Below are 17,409 nucleotides of genomic sequence, written 5' to 3' on the forward strand. Positions count from 1 at the left end.
CTGCTTTTGGTGGTCCACTAGCGCCGAGCTCGCCATTTCTGCGCATGGGGAGGGAGGAGCTAGGGTTGGATGAGGAGGAGGTCGCACTGTCGCGGTCATGCAGCTACCAGCTTGGATAGAACGGAGCAGCACCAGCGAGCAATGCTTGCTCGTGTAGGAGAGCTGATTTGGCTCACCTGCACGGGCGAGATTTTCCTTGTCGCGTTGAGCGAGCTTGCCTGCTGGCAAAGCAAGCTTTTGGCTCGATGCCAAACGCCTGTCCTTGCTCAGGAAGGTGAAACAGTGCCCAGCAAATGAACCAAAGGGACCCTTGCAGGATGTCTTAGCGCCAACTGGGCGGCACTCGGGTTCCACGCGCACCAGCAGCCCAAGGCAAGCTGTGATGTGGCCAGCAGTGGATCATCAGATGCCTGAGACCACAAAAAGGACACTCAGAAAGGTACCATATGTTGCACTTGTAAAATGGCCAGTAGACGTGTGCAGAACAGAAAACAACTTACTTAATGCACGATGTCTAATAGTGCTCACTGGGCTTGAATTGCGTGGTCCATGTATAGGCCCTCTCGATTATTGGACAAGTGGATCCCGAGCTGCTTCTTGTGACGCGTCCCATATCAGGGGCTGATTGGTTTGCTGTACTCAGCTTGGCCAGGCTTGCTCGGGTGCTAGATTGTCTTGATTGGTTACCTGAATCGGGAGTTGGATCTGACCATTAAGATGGAGAATTAATGTATCGAGTGGATCCACGTTCACTACTGCAATACTGAGCATTCGTCCCGATACTCGGTACCGGTTGTATTTTGATCCGGCCTAACGGATAGTGAAACAGACCCGAATTCCCATTTCTGAGAATTCAAGCCTACGCACCTCGGTGATAGTCCTAGGAAGACTATCACGTGCGCATCCCTATCTCAGATAGTACAAATCTATACAAACATAGAAACAGAGAGAGAAATAGAGTACAATAACCTCATAGATAATATAGTACGAGTATATCTCAGCGGCACATGCCGTTACAAATCTATCAGGACTGAATCAAGAAAGGTAAAACGTCTACGCAGTAGAAACAGAAGCTATGGCGAACTCCATCTTCACAGGTGACTCGAGCGAAGCACGATCCCTAGTCCTCCCATCCGTCGTTGCGAAGTCGTAGTCGGGCTCCGATCCTGAAAAGCCAACATCTACCCGAGAAGCGGGTAGACCATGTCAACTTCCAAAAGCAGCAAAGCCAAGAAAACGGGGGGAATCATACTATATGCATGGGAAAAACCTATATATGGCTATAGAGTTTTATGCAGCAGCAGTAGCAAATCGAGGAAGCAAAACACATATTCTGAGGTCAACACCTCAACAAGGAAGTCTGCACAAAACACCGGATCCTTCACCCCAAGGTCCAGCACCCAAACACGCTAGGCGATGTGAGAGCTCCCTCCCCATAACCAGTGGACACGGACTATGGCTATAAATGTATACACTCTGCAGAGGTTGTACAATTGTACCCGCACAAATGGAGCTTGAATGGTAGCTAGCCGTCCAAACCTCACCTAACAGCCAGAGCCCTAGTAAGTGGATAGCTCTCTCCTGTTTCCTCGAGTTTGGAACTGTCCTCAGCTGCTAGGCACGCCGTCACCAGAGAGGACCTCGAAGCTGTGAAACATACCCACGTTGAGGTGTAGTCTGGTCCGAGCAGGCCAACACCTCGAACTCCTTACACAATCCTCCAATCTGCCTACAGGCAGAGCACTATCCACTACTAGTCTTGGACTGAACCCCGCCCAAACGTAAGCGAGCGGTAAGTACGAAAAGTAGCTGTTGTGGCTAGTGGTAAACTAACTCGGTCCTTAAGCAGCTGAGAGCAAGCACTCTACCAACAAGTACATGCTGAAGCACCTACTACGTACCAGTACGTCACCTACTCCTCAGTAACAAACAAGGTACCCGCCACGGGTACGTGGTATAGAGAGAGTCTAGAAAGCTCTCTCCCAGCAAGGCACTTCTCAATACCAACCATGACTCGCTCCCGCCAAGAACACATCTAGGAGTCACACTCACCCAAAACACACGCAAGAGTGTTCAAGGAATCACATCATCAAAACCATGGCAAATGCCCATCCATAACTCAAAAGCATGTATATGGATAAATAAGCAGTGGACTAGCTAGGGATCTGTACCTAGTCCACAAAGGTAGGTAAAACAAGGAAAACAAGATGAACAATTATCTAGGTATGGCTAAAAACATTGGCTATGCAATCCATCCTCATCAAGCAAGCAATGTGAGTAAAGCGTTAGGAACTAAGCATGCATAGGATCTATATGATTAGGAGTGACATGACACCTTGTCCGTAGTCAATTGGGTCCTCAACGTAGTTGGGGTCTTAAAGGTCTTCCGAGTCGTAGCTCGGGTGTGAACAGAACGAAATACGACGAACCATAAATTAAACGGCATTACATCTAGACAAAAACTTAAAGAAAGCCAAATTTAGAAGATTCAAATAACATTAAACTAGCTACAAATAGCACGAGCTCGATTTTACGAATTTAATGCAACTGGTTTCATAATTTTCTGAATTAAAACCAATTAATTATGAATTTTTAAAGATTAAAGGATTTATTTAATTATTTAATTAATTTTAGAAAACAATTATTTAGGGGGACATGTGTCAGCACGGGATTGGTCCACGTGGCAACCAAGGAGGTGGCACGTGTTACGCTGTCATCAGCATTGACCTGGTCAACAGTGGGCCCAACCAGGTTAGTGGGCCCTACTAGTGGGCCCCACAGGTGGACCCTACGGCCACGTCAGCACCGCAGGAGGGCTGCGGCACGGCGCGGGTGAGCGGGGCATGGCAAGCGCAGCATTGGCGCGCGTAGGCACGGGGCTTCCCAGCCGCGGTTCGCCGGAGACCTGGGTTCGCGAAGGCCGACAGCAAGGCAGCAAGCGGCGGCGGCGGCCTAGGCTACTTCTACTGATGAGGACACCACGAGTACATCTACACCAGCAGCACCTCAGGCGCCTCCAGTTGCTCCTCCAGTTGGGCCAATCACTCGAGCCCGTGCGAGAGAATTAAACTTCATCATGCTGTTAAGGAACGAAGGCCCATCGGAATAAGAAGATGGCCCAACAGGGCAGCCCAGGTGGGGCGCCTAGGGTTGGGCGCCGTGACCCCTTCGGACTCCAGGGGCTGCGCCCCCTTTATTTAGTCCGAGTCCTTTTTGTTTACGACTTGAGTTTTGTTTTACATCTAGCTTTAGCTACTCTTGAACACGCGCAAATACGCGCTGTCCTTGTGATTCAGAACTCCACCTTCGAGTGATATTTAGATTGCTCGCCTCTCTTTCTTGTTCGTTCTTCGATTGCGGACAGGAATCGATCTTCGTGATCAGGCTGATCTCGCACCAGCGAGGTTGGTAACCATCGGGAGTTGGTTCAGCGATTGCATTGGCGCTTCGGGTTCGCTCGTCGTAGTCGGATCGTGAGGGTCTACTTCCACCAAGTCGAATTTATCTTCACTCACCGAAAGATCGGGCACTCCGACTCTATCAAGTGGTATCAGCTTTCCAGGTTGATCGGTGAGTTTTACCGAGTGTTTTTCCCTTCCTACAGTCCACAAAAACCAAAACAAATTTTTTTCAGGTTAGATCCTTTGTCCCAGCAACCGTTTAGCCTCGCACATTCTTTCAATAAGTGTCTTTGTTGAATTTGTGTGCCTACTCGTTCAATTGTTGCTGGTTACTTGTGTTTAATCTGTTGTTTCTCGTTTTTTCATCTAACCCTAGTTTTCGCCGCCGCCGCCTTTCCGCTGCTCGCCAACCCTACCAGCCGCGCCCACCGCACCTCCCCCCGCGACAACCGCGCCGCGCCATCCCACTACTCCGATCGCCCCTCCCCTGTCAAAAAAAAAAAGATCGAAAGCAATCAAAAAAAAAAGGAAAGTGCAAAAAAAAAAAGAAGGAAAGAAGCCAAAAAAAAAGAAGAAGAAGAATCCAACAGGGAGAAGGAAGGTGATTCGGATTTGTTTCGGTGGCACCTCCCTTTGCGCGCGCCGTGACTCCTCCTGGGTCACGACTCTCTGGTGTTAATTCCCCCCTCCCCCACGTATTCCGTGCCAGCCTTTCACATCCGTATCTCTCTTTCTTGGTCCTTTATTTTTCTGAGGTCCGCCTTACTCTAGAGAGAGAGAGAGAGAGAGAGTATCTTTTTTTTACCGGAATACCCCTGTCCTTTCAGAAAAAGTGTGTGCCGCAATTTGATATTTGAGATCCTCTGTGTTCATATTATCAGTTTTGGGGCACCCTCTGTGAAAAAAAAAAAAACAGAAAAAAAAAAAAAAGAGGTGCGCCCTCTCCACCTTGCCTCTGTTCTTTCGATTTTTCCTTGTTACCAGCAACTATTGTTACGTGTTTGGCACTATCTTTCAACTTTGCATTATTGTTTGATTGTGCTAATCCTTCATTTGAGTGCAGCCTTCCCAGAACTCCACATAGTTCTACGACGAGCATATTTTGTTTCTCCAGGCAATCGCTCCTCCAATCTTTCGTGAGTTCCACCGGTTGGTTGCAGTTCGCCCCTGTGTGCGTGGTAAGAACGGATAAGAATTTGATAACAGCACTAGTGTGAGCGCCTTGTGAGCTGTTACACCCCTATTTTGTCGTCGCTTGTGTTCTTGTCTTTGCGCTAACCATGGCAGATGATGTCGACGCGGGGGCTACCCAGCTGGAGGGCATACGGGCGCAAGTTGAAGGGCTTGTCACCGACATTCAGACGATTCATGAACGGCTGGACTCGACGATCTCCTCGACGACCGAGCGGTGTGATCAGCTCGACCTTGCACAGACGGCCGCTAAGGCCACACTCGACTCAGTTGTGGCAAGACTCGATGCATTGCACACTACAGTCGCAGAGTTGCAGCAGGGTTATGGTGGTGACTCGGACCAGGACGATGGCGACCGCCGAGGCCGTGCCCGCCGCGTGCCACGCCGCTCCGGTGGTAATGATTCCTTTTCCAAGATTAAATTTAAAATCCCACCTTTTAATGGCAAATATGATCCTGCTGCATATCTTGATTGGGAATTAGAAGTTGAACAGAAATTTTCATGCCATGATATTCTTGCTAATTCTCAAGTTAAAGCTGCTATTAGTGAATTTATTGATTTTGCTTTAATCTGGTGGCGTGAATATAAACACAAACATCCCAATACCATTCCAACCACTTGGGAGCAATTAAAAACTGCTATGCGCCACAGATTTGTGCCTTCTTATTATGCTCGCGATTTGCTTAATAAAATGCAACGTTTTCAGCAAGGTTCCAAATCTGTTGAGGAATATTTCCAGGAATTACAAATAGGAATGATTCGTTGTGGGTTATTGGAGGAAACCGACGCTGCTATGGCCCGTTTTCGTGGTGGTTTGAACCGCGAAATTCAGGATATACTTGATTATAAGGACTACACAGATATGACAACATTATTTGAATATGCTTGCAAAGCTGAACGTGAAGTGCAGGGACGCCGCTCGAAGACATATTCTAACTCTTTTGCAGGAAGAAGCTCGCCATCCAACTCCGCACCCGCTCTCCCTGCGCCACCCACGCCCACCACGACACCGCGCGAGCGAACGGCAAAACCTGCAAGCGCTGCCCCTTCCACAGGCACCGCCCCTCCCACAGGCCGTACACGGGATATTCAGTGTCATCGTTGCAAAGGATTCGGCCATGTGATTCGGGACTGTCCGAACAAGCGCACTTTGCTTCTTCGTGACGATGGTGAGTACTCTTCCGCTAGTGATTCTGAAGATATTCGACATGCGATGCTTGCCACTGACCATGCAGCTATGGAGGTACATGTCAACCCGGGCGACACCGATAGGTATGAAAGTCTTGTTGTGCAGCGTGTTCTTAGTACACAGGTCGCCCCGTCCGAGAAGAATCAGCGACACACTCTTTTCCATACCAAGGGCGTTGTGCAGGAGCGGTCGATTCGCATCATCATCGACAGCGGCAGCTGCAACAATTTGGCGAGTACCACGCTGGTTGAAAAGTTGTCTTTACCCACTCGTAAGCATCCACATCCATATCACATTCAATGGCTTAATGATGGTGGGAAAATTAGAATTACTCGCTCAGTCCGTGTTCCTTTCTCCATGGGTGCTTATTCTGATTTTGTCGATTGTGATGTTATTCCCATGGAAGCATGCTCTCTGTTACTTGGGCGACCTTGGCAATATGATACTGATAGCTTGCATCATGGTCGTTCAAACCACTATTCTTTCATGTTTAAGGGTCAGAAAATAATTATACATCCAATGACACCTGAACAAATTCTTAAAGATGATCTTGCTAGAGCTGCTAAAACTGCTAAACAACTTGAACCATCGACATCTCTTAATTCTGAAATCAAGTTGAATGCTCCTGTTTTGCTTGCCACACGTGCTGATTTTGATGAGTTACGCGATGCTCCTTTGCCATGCTATGCCCTTATATGCTCTAGTGTGCTCGTTTCACTTGATGATGCACCATCTTTGGATATTCCCCCTGCGGTTGCTAACATTTTGCAGGAGTACGCTGATGTCTTTCCAAAAGATTTGCCACCGGGACTTCCACCACTTCGTGGCATTGAGCACCAGATCGACCTCATTCCCGGCGCACAGCTTCCGAACCGCGCACCGTACCGTACAAATCCGGATGAGACGAAGGAAATCCAGCGCCAGGTACAGGCATTGCTTGACAAGGGTTATATTCGTGAGTCTCTTAGCCCTTGCTCCGTTCCTGTGTTACTTGTTCCAAAGAAAGATGGCTCATGGCGTATGTGTGTAGACTGTCATGCTATTAATAACATTACCATTCGCTACCGATACCCTATACCACGCCTTGATGATATGCTAGATGAGCTTAGTGGTGCCATTATTTTCACTAAGATTGATTTGCGTAGTGGCTACCATCAGATTCGCATGAAATTAGGTGATGAATGGAAAACGGCTTTTAAAACGAAATTTGGGTTATACGAATGGTTGGTTATGCCGTTTGGTTTGACAAATGCTCCCAGCACATTTATGCGTTTGATGAATGAAGTTCTAAGGCCCTTCATAGGATTGTTTGTAGTTGTCTATTTTGATGATATCCTCATTTACAGCAAGTCTATGGAAGAGCATTTAGAACATTTGCGTGCTGTTTTTGATGCATTGCGTGCGGCCCATTTATTTGCTAACCTCGAAAAATGCATGTTTTGCACACAACGTGTCTCGTTTCTTGGCTATGTTGTTACTCCACAGGGCATTGAGGTGGATAGCAGCAAGATTGATGCCATTCGGGAGTGGCCTACACCGACAACGGTTACACAAATTCGAAGCTTTCTTGGCCTTGCAGGTTTCTACCGTCGGTTTGTTCGTGATTTTAGCTCCATTGCAGCGCCTCTACATGAGCTTACAAAGAAGGATGTTCCCTTTGCTTGGAGTGACTCACAAGAGGTTGCGTTCAGCACCTTGAAAGATAAGTTAACCAATGCTCCTCTCTTGCAGTTGCCTGATTTTACTAAAGTGTTTGAGCTTGAATGCGATGCTAGCGGTATTGGGCTAGGTGCTGTTTTATTACAAGAAGGAAAACCGGTTGCTTACTTTAGCGAAAAATTAAGTGGTGCTAGCTTGAATTATTCTACTTATGATAAGGAGCTTTATGCTTTAGTGCGCACTTTGCATACTTGGCAGCACTACCTTTGGCATCGTGAGTTTATAATTCATTCTGATCATGAGGCTTTAAAACATATTCGTACCCAAACAAACCTGAACCGTCGTCATGCTAAATGGGTAGAATTCATTGAGTCTTTCCCTTACATTATTAAACACAAGAGCGGGAAGGAAAATGTCATTGCTGATGCTTTGTCTCGTCGCTATACCATGCTGTCACAGTTAGATTTTAAAATCTTTGGCTTGCAAACTGTGAAGGATCAATATGTGCATGATGCTGATTTTAAAGATGCTTTCGGCCACTGTATTCATGGCAAACCATGGGGCAAATTTCACATACAGGACGGGTTCCTGTTTCGCGCTAACAAGCTGTGTGTTCCAGCTAGCTCGGTTCGTCGTTTGTTGTTACAGGAAGCGCATGGAGGCGGTCTCATGGGGCACTTTGGCGTCTACAAGACGCATGAAGTGCTGGCTGCCCACTTCTTTTGGCCCCGGATGCGCGCTGATGTTGAGCGCCTTGTTGCCCGCTGCCCTACTTGCCAGAAAGCTAAGTCACGATTAAACAACCATGGTTTGTACATGCCTTTGCCTGTTCCTACTTCCCCTTGGCTTGATATTTCTATGGACTTTGTTTTGGGATTGCCTAGAACTAAGAAGGGGAGGGACAGTATTTTTGTGGTTGTTGATCGTTTCTCCAAAATGGCTCATTTTATACATTGTCATAAGACTGATGATGCTAGCAATGTTGCTGAATTGTTCTTTCGCGAGATTATTCGTTTGCATGGTATTCCAAATACAATAGTCTCTGATCGTGATGCTAAGTTTCTCAGTCATTTTTGGAGATCACTATGGAATAAAATGGGAACTAAATTGCTGTTTAGCACCACTTGTCACCCTCAGACTGATGGACAAACTGAGGTGGTTAATCGAACCTTGTCCACTATGCTTAGGGCTGTTTTAGATAAACACTTGAAACGTTGGGAAGATTGCTTGCCTCATGTTGAGTTTGCTTATAATCATGCAACGCATTCTTCTACAAAGATGTGTCCTTTTCAAGTTGTTTATGGTTATATTCCTCGGGCGCCTATTGATTTGTTTGCACTTGATGCCGAGGACACCCCACACATAGATGCCGCTGCACATGTTGATCAAATGATTAGCTTGCATGAGCAAACTCAACAAAACATTGCTGCTGCTAATGCTAAATATCAGGTTGCGGGTAGTAAAGGGAGAAAACATGTTACTTTTGCACCGGGTGATCTGGTTTGGTTGCATTTGAGGAAGGACCGTTTTCCTACCTTACGTCGTTCTAAATTGATGCCACGTGCGGCTGGTCCTTTTAAAGTGCTAACCAAGATTAATGATAATGCTTATATCCTTGACCTGCCTGCGGAGTTTGGTGTTTCCACGAGTTTTAATGTTGCAGATTTGAAACCGTATGTGGGCGAAGATGAGGAGTTGCCGTCGAGGACGACTTCAGTTCAAGAAGGGAAGGATGATGAGGACACCACGAGTACATCTACACCAGCAGCACCTCAGGCGCCTCCAGTTGCTCCTCCAGTTGGGCCAATCACTCGAGCCCGTGCGAGAGAATTAAACTTCATCATGCTGTTAAGGAACGAAGGCCCATCGGAATAAGAAGATGGCCCAACAGGGCAGCCCAGGTGGGGCGCCTAGGGTTGGGCGCCGTGACCCCTTCGGACTCCAGGGGCTGCGCCCCCTTTATTTAGTCCGAGTCCTTTTTGTTTACGACTTGAGTTTTGTTTTACATCTAGCTTTAGCTACTCTTGAACACGCGCAAATACGCGCTGTCCTTGTGATTCAGAACTCCACCTTCGAGTGATATTTAGATTGCTCGCCTCTCTTTCTTGTTCGTTCTTCGATTGCGGACAGGAATCGATCTTCGTGATCAGGCTGATCTCGCACCAGCGAGGTTGGTAACCATCGGGAGTTGGTTCAGCGATTGCATTGGCGCTTCGGGTTCGCTCGTCGTAGTCGGATCGTGAGGGTCTACTTCCACCAAGTCGAATTTATCTTCACTCACCGAAAGATCGGGCACTCCGACTCTATCATCTACCGAGCAGAAGGAGCGGGGAAAGAGGGGCGGTGGCGATGGCTTCGGGTGACGGAGCTTCGAGCGGCGGCGGCTCCCACAGACGACGCCCTCCTCCTCTTCCCTTCTTCTCCTCCTCCTCTCCTTCCTTCTCCTTCTTCCCTCCTTCCTTCTCTTCCTTCCTCTTCCCACGGCCGTCTCTTCCCTACTCACTCCCAGCGGTGGCGAACGGGCGGCGCCCGAAAGAGATGGCGAAGAGGGCACCGGGGGTGCTCTATTTATAGCCCCAGGCCGGCTAGGGTTAGAGCGCGGGTAGGTAGGGGAAGCTTCTGGAGTGGCGGCGGCGCCCTAGGGGGTTGGTGGCGCGGTGCTAGCAACGTGGGTGGTGGAGATAAGGCGACGCGCGACGTGGGCGGCGTGGCAAGCAGCCGGGGCAGCCAGCGCGAAAGGAAAAGGCGTGGCGGGGGGTCACGTGCGCGTAGGCGCGAGTGGTAGTGTGCTCTAGCTCGGCACGGGGCGAGCGCAGCGGCACGTGCAGCGCGCGTGAGGGGGGGGCGAGGTGGTACTGATGAGGAAGAAGAACAATAGAGGGGGCGCTATCGTGTGGGCCTAGGGTGTCGGCGAGAGGAGAGAGCAGGCAGGCGAGCTGGGCCTGGGCGAGCGGCGTGTGCGGCCTTTGGGCCTTTGAACAATGTCACAAGGGGCATGGTGCTGTATAGCAACAACCACAGCTCTGGAAATAATGGTGCTGCAGTGAGCTCATTTCGTGCTGATGGAGGAGGAAGTACGTCTGGTGATATGCCAATGACACCTGAGATGCCGGACGAGCATGACTCGATAACATCTTTCTACTTTCATGGAAACCTGACAAACCTGCACCACGCACCTCACCTACATATACCAATGCGTGCTGATGAGCACCTTTTCATCACACTTGCCCTAGGCACTGTCTGCCGGGATGGCCGCCAATTCTGCACAAGGATGGCGAGTCTTGAGGGCAAAGTTCTTGCGACCATGAACAACATCTCCTTCCAGCTCCCCATGGTTGAAACATCACTGCTTGAAAAGCACTGCAACGACTCCAGCGACATGTATACATTTCGAGTACTCCCTGACAGGCCACTGATGGCATTCAACTACACTGATGAAACCTTGAGGGTGGGTGTGGCCGAGTGCGTTGAATTAGGGTTCAGGGGAAAGGTACCCTAGGAATTGTGTATATATACATATTTGCTGGTAGGTCCCACATGTCAGACCTGTGGAGCGGGTCTGGTAGGTACGCGAGCGAGAATAGCATTTTCTTTACCCACGAACAACTATCCTCTATATTTAGGATGGTGTCCGCACCATGCTCACGTGCAAGGAGTGGCGCCCTTATCCTTGCCCATCGAGTTCCATGCCCGCGGGCATACGGGCATTCCGTGCTCGTTGCCATCTTTATGCGTCCCCCACGTATAGCTGACCACCTGCTCACGCACGTGCAGCTGCGCAAACACTCCGTTTCCTCCTCAGTTCCAAACTAATCTGAGTCATCCAAACAACGTTACACGAATTTCAAATGGTGGAAGATGTCTACACTAAAATCTTTCGGAAGATGATTGGAATTCCGAACCGCAACCCGCTCCAACCCGGTGGGGTCTATCAAGTCCTGTATGGAAATCTCAAGCCGCTCCGATCAGGCCGTAGTTTCCGCACGGGCCGTTAGTTGGGCCGCTGGCGTCCACCTTGCGGTGTTTGCGGCCCAACAGTTTCCCGCATCGTTTTCTTCTGTTTCCGTTCGTTGATCTTCTTTTGGTTTTTGCAGCCCGACAGTATTTGATTGTTTCCAGTTATTGACCGTGCAGGATTATTTAGATACTCAGCATAAAAAACCATGGGAATACCCAACGGTGATTTTTTGTGGTCATCTCATATTCCTACTCAAATCCAGGCAAATCAATCTCATGCATTTGAGCAGAGGTCAGCCAAATCCACTCCCATCCTCCACGAACCACAAAGTTGAAAAAAAAATTGTAATGCAATATCTGAATGTTGCATGTATAAGTAATCTAAGTAACAGAATCTTAACATGAAATCATACACATAAACCATCCACGTTTATTAGGGCATTTGTATCTAGCGATTTGCTGGATGTTACCAATAATGAAATCACCTTTCTTTTACCATAAAGATCGAGAGTGTCAGGTCAACTAGTACCCTGCTGTTACATTCAAACGTGTGTATTCCACAGCATCGTGTAAACCCTAAATACAGTCTAGGATTAAAGTCCCTTGCTAACTAAATATTTAGGGACTCATGGAAAAAAATATAATGTTGATGACTAATCTTGCAAATGTTCCAATAAACCAAGCCCATGCCTCCATTACTCAGTGCCTTGGCCCTTGGGCCAAGACAATCACTTCTCAAAATTTCCTTCGCCATGCATCCCGGTTGCTCCATTCCAGAAATCAATAAACGGATCCGCCGACATTTGCCATTTGATAAAAGAAGGGTTCACCACGGGCTCCATGATGAAATTTATCTTCTCAACACCACTACACCCCAAGCTGACGAAGAGAATCTGGGCTCACAAGAAATATCCGCCTCGGACTACTCTTGTATCGGAAGACCACTACTCCTTTGTAAGCTGTTCTTGGGATGCCATCCTAGAATTTTTTTCCAAGAAAAAAAAATCAAGATACACTTTACCACTTTTCAAATCCAAATAGGCAATTGCTAACAGAGAAACTTTTGCTTCACATAACTGAGAAAACTATCTACATTTGGGTTAAGAATTGACCTTCCATTCTTCGAATATTCCAAATTGACGAGCTATCTGCTCAAAATCTTCCTGGTCGTTGTATTGGATCCTTACATCTGCAGCCATGTTTTGGGCTTTCAACACAGCATCCGATCCATGGAGAGGCATGGCACTAGCCACCTCTTTTCCAAATTTGGTTAAAAACTTATCCTTGAAGTATTGCAAGAACAAAATGATTAGGCACTTTCTTATGTGAATGGCAGGCAGCCTTCGAAATCCAAATTAGTTCTTACCTCCCTAAGGTAACTCAGATCCTCCGAATTCCAGTCAATCTGTGTCCACAAATATGGAACAAGTATATTTCAGCAACAGGTAGCTTGTAGCAGGAATACAAATGAATAATATGGAAAGTTTTGCATACATGAACATCATTTAACTTGATGGGCTCCAAATATTGCTCAAAGAATTGTCCCAAGCTTGATCCCTGCAAAGAAAGCATAATGCCGAAGTGTAAATGTGGGACAGTAATCCAAGAAAAATTGTTATCAGTGGTTTCCATTGCACGAAGAAATGTGGTGCGTTTCACTGCATATTCATCTTTGACTGTTAAGTGTTAGTCTGTATCGCATGAAGAAATTTGGTAGTGGTGATTGATATTCCTATTCCTATGTTAATTAAATAAATTAAGGAACAATGCCGACATACATGTTTGCCAAAATTGTATGTTCTACAGATTTCCGGGTGTATGAATTGCCGGTTTCCATGTACCTCCTTTAGCCTCACCCAATCATCCCAATAAGTAAAATCTCGTCAAGGAAGAATTAGATGATAAAAGGTGGGAAATAGCATATGCAGTAATAAAAAATATCTAGGCAGCAGTAAGGATATGCTTTAGGCCACTTTGGTGACAGTTCAATCCAAGTGGACTTTGTTAACATCCATCCAAGCCCAGGAAAGAAATCCGAGCGGTAAAGTGCTTCTACAAAATGTAGCATAGCAAAGTGAGTAGTATTCCCTCTATATAAAGAAGAAATTTCAAAAAGTAGGACTACCATAGTACTAACTTGGGTCGTTGACAAACTGCTTTTGCCCATTGTCGTTCCAAGAAGAAACAGCCATAATCGTCCTTAAATGCCACAATTATTAGAACAAAAGGAAAGTGATTAGAGAAATTATATATCGAATTCCTCAGATTTTCAAGTAGAAAGGATAATAATGTAACATACTTGTCATTATCAAGTAATTTAGCTGCAGCCTCAAAGTAGTCAAAAAAATCAGGGGCAATCTCCATGTCATCTATTAACAAATTATGGAAAAATGTTGGAAAACGAAAAATATGTAATAATAAACAGCCACATCATGGATGTCAGACCTTCTAGAATGATTACACGAGCAAAGTTATGCTTAATGAATAGCTGATCCAATGCCCACTTATAATGTTCTGAAAAAGTGCAAGTGTTAGGAACAACATAAAAAACTTAAGCACTGTACATCAGTTAAGGAGCACTTACTAGCAATCTTGTAATATGCTGTCAATTCTCCTGGCCTTTCAGCTCGCACAGGTTCAAGGTCCATATGCTGCAACATATAGAAAGCGTAAGGACCACAGAAAGTCTTAACTAATGAATCAGTAACTACTTTGCTTCGAAATCAATTGAATAAATCGATGGGACAAAAAATACTACCATTCAAATTCACTATAAGATGTGAATTTGATATTCTGTCAATTATCATTTGTTTCCAATTAAGTAATTTAATTTCACTCTCATTTAGCTCAGTGAAAACAGACACCACAGGGAAACATCAGAGGGGTCTTTTGGTCTCTATTGTCTATTTCATTCTGAAATCGCAACCATCATCTTATTTGAGACCCACACAAATGTCAAACCCTAATACTACCAAAATAATGCAAGGGTTTCCTAATTTCCTACATCAGAGCTGAATAGTATACAAGTGTATTTGAACATCCCAGGGGGTAATACCGTAATATATAAAGTGCATGACTGGAATAAGAGAAACGTGTAAAGGATTCTATTACTCCAACTATGAACATCATCTTTCAATGACAATGTCTAACCACTTATGCCTCAAATAGTACATGAAGGCAATGGATTGTGGTCTGCACTATTAGGTAAATAAGCATAAAAGTGCTCTAAAAAACCATCAGAACATTCATTTCTGCACCTGCATATATGTTATTTGTTTATAATCCAAAGCTTTCTTTTTCACAGCTCCATTTGTTCCATCCTGTGACAAGAAAAGAACCAATGAAAAAATGGGAGTCCCACACACTTAATGGATCCAAGAACAGAAATTGCTGTTTCAAGTACCTGAGAGATAAAAAGCGGAAACTTTGAAGCAACTGATGTCTGATACCTGGAACAAGTATTATCCATCACTCATTTAGAAAGGGGCTCTATGCACCAAGCTATGTCGAGCTAAACAGGATTAATAGGTCGCAATGAAGAATGCCACTTAAATATGTGTATATATGTACCACAAATGGCCATATACCTATAATATTCATAATAGCTGAAAATCTACTTAAATCTATTTAAATAAAGGAAAAGGTCCATTTTACTCCCCTCACCTATCCACTTTGTCCGCTTAACCCCCTGAACAAAGTTTTGGCTCACTTTACTCCCCTGAACTATTTCATTTGGTCCAATCTACCCCCTAATTAGATTTCTCTTTTTTGTTTCTTCGTGTATGAGTTGAATTTTGAGTTCAAATTTTGTGAGCATATACAAAACATGATGCCTTATGTTAGAAAATTATACTAAGAATTTTTCATGGTTATTTTCATAGGTTAGGAATATTTAATACGAAATTGATCTTAGATATACAAAACTGTACGAAAAGTAATCATGAAAAAATTCTAATATATTTTTTTAACATGGAGCATCATGTTATAAGTCAACTGACAAAATCTGAAATTAAAATTCAATTTGTACAGGAAGAAACAAAAAAGAGAAATCTAATTAGGGGGTAGATTGGACCAAATGAAATAGTTTGGGGGAGTAAAGTGAGCCTAAATTTTGCTTAGGGGGTTATGTGGACAAAGTAAATAGGTGAGGGAAGTAAAATAGACTTTTTTCTTAAATAAACTTCATATGTAATTTATATGCAACGGGGTCAATTTTATGTATATTTTGACAAATGTACATAATTCTTGTATAATCATATAACCACACTGGGTGGGTTCTAGTACCAAGTTAGAAAACTATTTGGGAATCAAGAGTAGAATAGAACATTTCGCTTTTTGAAACCAAATGATTCAGACGTGAACCATACTTCAGGATAGATTCAACTGTTCTCTCCAAATAGTCCGGTCGATTGCAAGCCATTATGACAACAGCAGCAACAGGAACCACATTCTTGTTTAGTAACTTTTGCACACTCCTTTCTGCATTTAAAAGAAATGTTAGGAAAGGATTAGAAATTACAGAAGGTAGAATAGACATCATAGGAAGAATAGCATCCAGTTAAGCAAATATACAACTTTGGGCCCGATATGCAGATGGCAACTGCCAAGGTTTAAGGACCAGATGTCTCGCTTCTGTATTTTGGCATTTGACCAACACCATTTAGCAACCATAATTTTACTATAGTTAATTCCATTTATTGCAGTGCTCTTTCTAAACATGCTTTACTCAAATTTGTCCACATAGCATACAACGGATTAAAATATTCTCATCTATAGAAGACATGGGAAACAATGTTTTGATTCCATAAAGAAGGAAAAAAAATGCTAATTTCAAGATGAAACATCAGCCAGACTGTTTATGAATTGAGCACAATGCATGAAGGAATGAACCGTGTGCATAATGCCGCAGTTTGGTAAGGTTCTGACTGGAGAACGATGTGTTACTCTACACAGCCTAAAAGGCTTGTATGAGAGAGGACAAAGAAATTCAACAGAAGTAGACAAGGCTGGCCAGCAAAATCAATAATCAAGTGCTACAAGAAGGTAAATGATTCCATACTTTCAAGATCCTGTATCAGAATCTTCAGCTGTGCACGTTCTTCATCTTGCCGTATCTTCATCTCTGTTACATTACCAAAAAGGTTACAAGCTTAAATACCCATTGGGTCTGAGCAACTCATAGATTTGCTTGATTTCTGTTTTGACGCCCAAAAAAAATCCCATGGAGGTGCAAGTTTAATTGTGTGTACCTTCCAACGCTACAATCTTCTCCTGCTGCATGCTGACTTGATCAATCAAGGACTTTAATTGGCTGGTGCATTGATTTTCAGATCTTTCCTGTATGGAACAAATTACAGGTGTAAGCAACTTTGAGTTATGGAACGCTTTTGATTCTAGTCCTGTGGTGAGTCCACAGATTAAGAAAACCTACAATGGAATTGCATAGATGAAGAAGGGATAGAAACAAAGACATACAAATAGTTAGTACTTACTGCTTCTGCAAGACGGTCAGCATAATGGGATTGTGTTGCAAAGAGGCGCACCTGAAGGGAGGGACCATGTCAGTATAGATCACTCATAGTGATGGAAATTGAATGTAGGACAGAACAATGTGGTTAGGATGCGGAGACCAAACAACCGAGACCTCAATCGAACAGCGTACAAAGAGACAGAAATAATGGGCAGGTGTGCTCCCTTACTTGAATGTAGATGAAAGCTGCAGCGGCAGCAAGGAGGAGAAGGCGGAGGTCGCAGGGGCTTCGAGCCATCTCCGCCTTCTTGGAATGATCGAATTTTTTTTAGAACCGTAAAAACATTTCACTGTATTCTTCTGTGCACGAGAGAAGTGACAAAAATAAATTAAACAGCGTAAACTACGCACAAATGATGTTTATGTCAAAAATTAGCAGCAGCAGCAGCAAAAGCGGGCTTATACACAACAATCCAAGTATTTACATCGCAATTTTCACACATAACTAATCATCTGAACTGATTAGCACCAAGAAGCTAAA

General features: G+C 44.9%; 1 protein-coding gene across 8 annotated transcripts in view; it reads right to left on the minus strand.

Annotated features, from left to right (window-relative positions):
• Positions 1-11,864: 11,864 nt before the first annotated feature.
• LOC101782555 (alpha-1,3-mannosyl-glycoprotein 2-beta-N-acetylglucosaminyltransferase) overlaps positions 11,865-17,409 on the minus strand; it is a 6,572-nt gene continuing 1,027 nt past the window's right edge. For 2 of the 8 annotated variants that reach the window (XM_022826008.1, XM_004966281.2), the window contains exons 3-19: positions 17,098-17,172; positions 16,891-16,941; positions 16,648-16,735; positions 16,458-16,520; positions 15,766-15,877; positions 14,802-14,847; positions 14,656-14,718; positions 13,983-14,049; positions 13,844-13,912; positions 13,698-13,767; positions 13,536-13,597; positions 13,360-13,450; positions 13,177-13,270; positions 12,893-12,955; positions 12,765-12,803; positions 12,511-12,681; positions 11,865-12,376 (exon numbers count right to left, since the gene is read on the minus strand). In XM_022826008.1, coding sequence (XP_022681743.1) covers positions 12,266-12,376; positions 12,511-12,681; positions 12,765-12,803; positions 12,893-12,955; positions 13,177-13,270; positions 13,360-13,450; positions 13,536-13,597; positions 13,698-13,767; positions 13,844-13,912; positions 13,983-14,049; positions 14,656-14,718; positions 14,802-14,847; positions 15,766-15,877; positions 16,458-16,520; positions 16,648-16,735; positions 16,891-16,941; positions 17,098-17,166 — 1,329 coding nt within the window. In that variant the 5' untranslated portion in view covers positions 17,167-17,172 and the 3' untranslated portion in view covers positions 11,865-12,265. Of the gene's footprint in view, positions 12,377-12,510; positions 12,682-12,764; positions 12,804-12,892; positions 12,956-13,176; positions 13,271-13,359; positions 13,451-13,535; positions 13,598-13,697; positions 13,768-13,843; positions 13,913-13,982; positions 14,050-14,655; positions 14,719-14,801; positions 14,848-15,765; positions 15,878-16,457; positions 16,521-16,647; positions 16,736-16,890; positions 16,942-17,097; positions 17,229-17,409 lie in introns of all 8 variants that reach the window. The other 6 variants (XM_004966282.2, XM_022826009.1, XM_004966279.2 and 3 more) reach the window with 3 other exon arrangements.

Source organism: Setaria italica, chromosome IV, assembly GCF_000263155.2.
Source record: "Setaria italica strain Yugu1 chromosome IV, Setaria_italica_v2.0, whole genome shotgun sequence".
Classification (NCBI taxonomy): Eukaryota; Viridiplantae; Streptophyta; class Magnoliopsida; order Poales; family Poaceae; genus Setaria; species Setaria italica.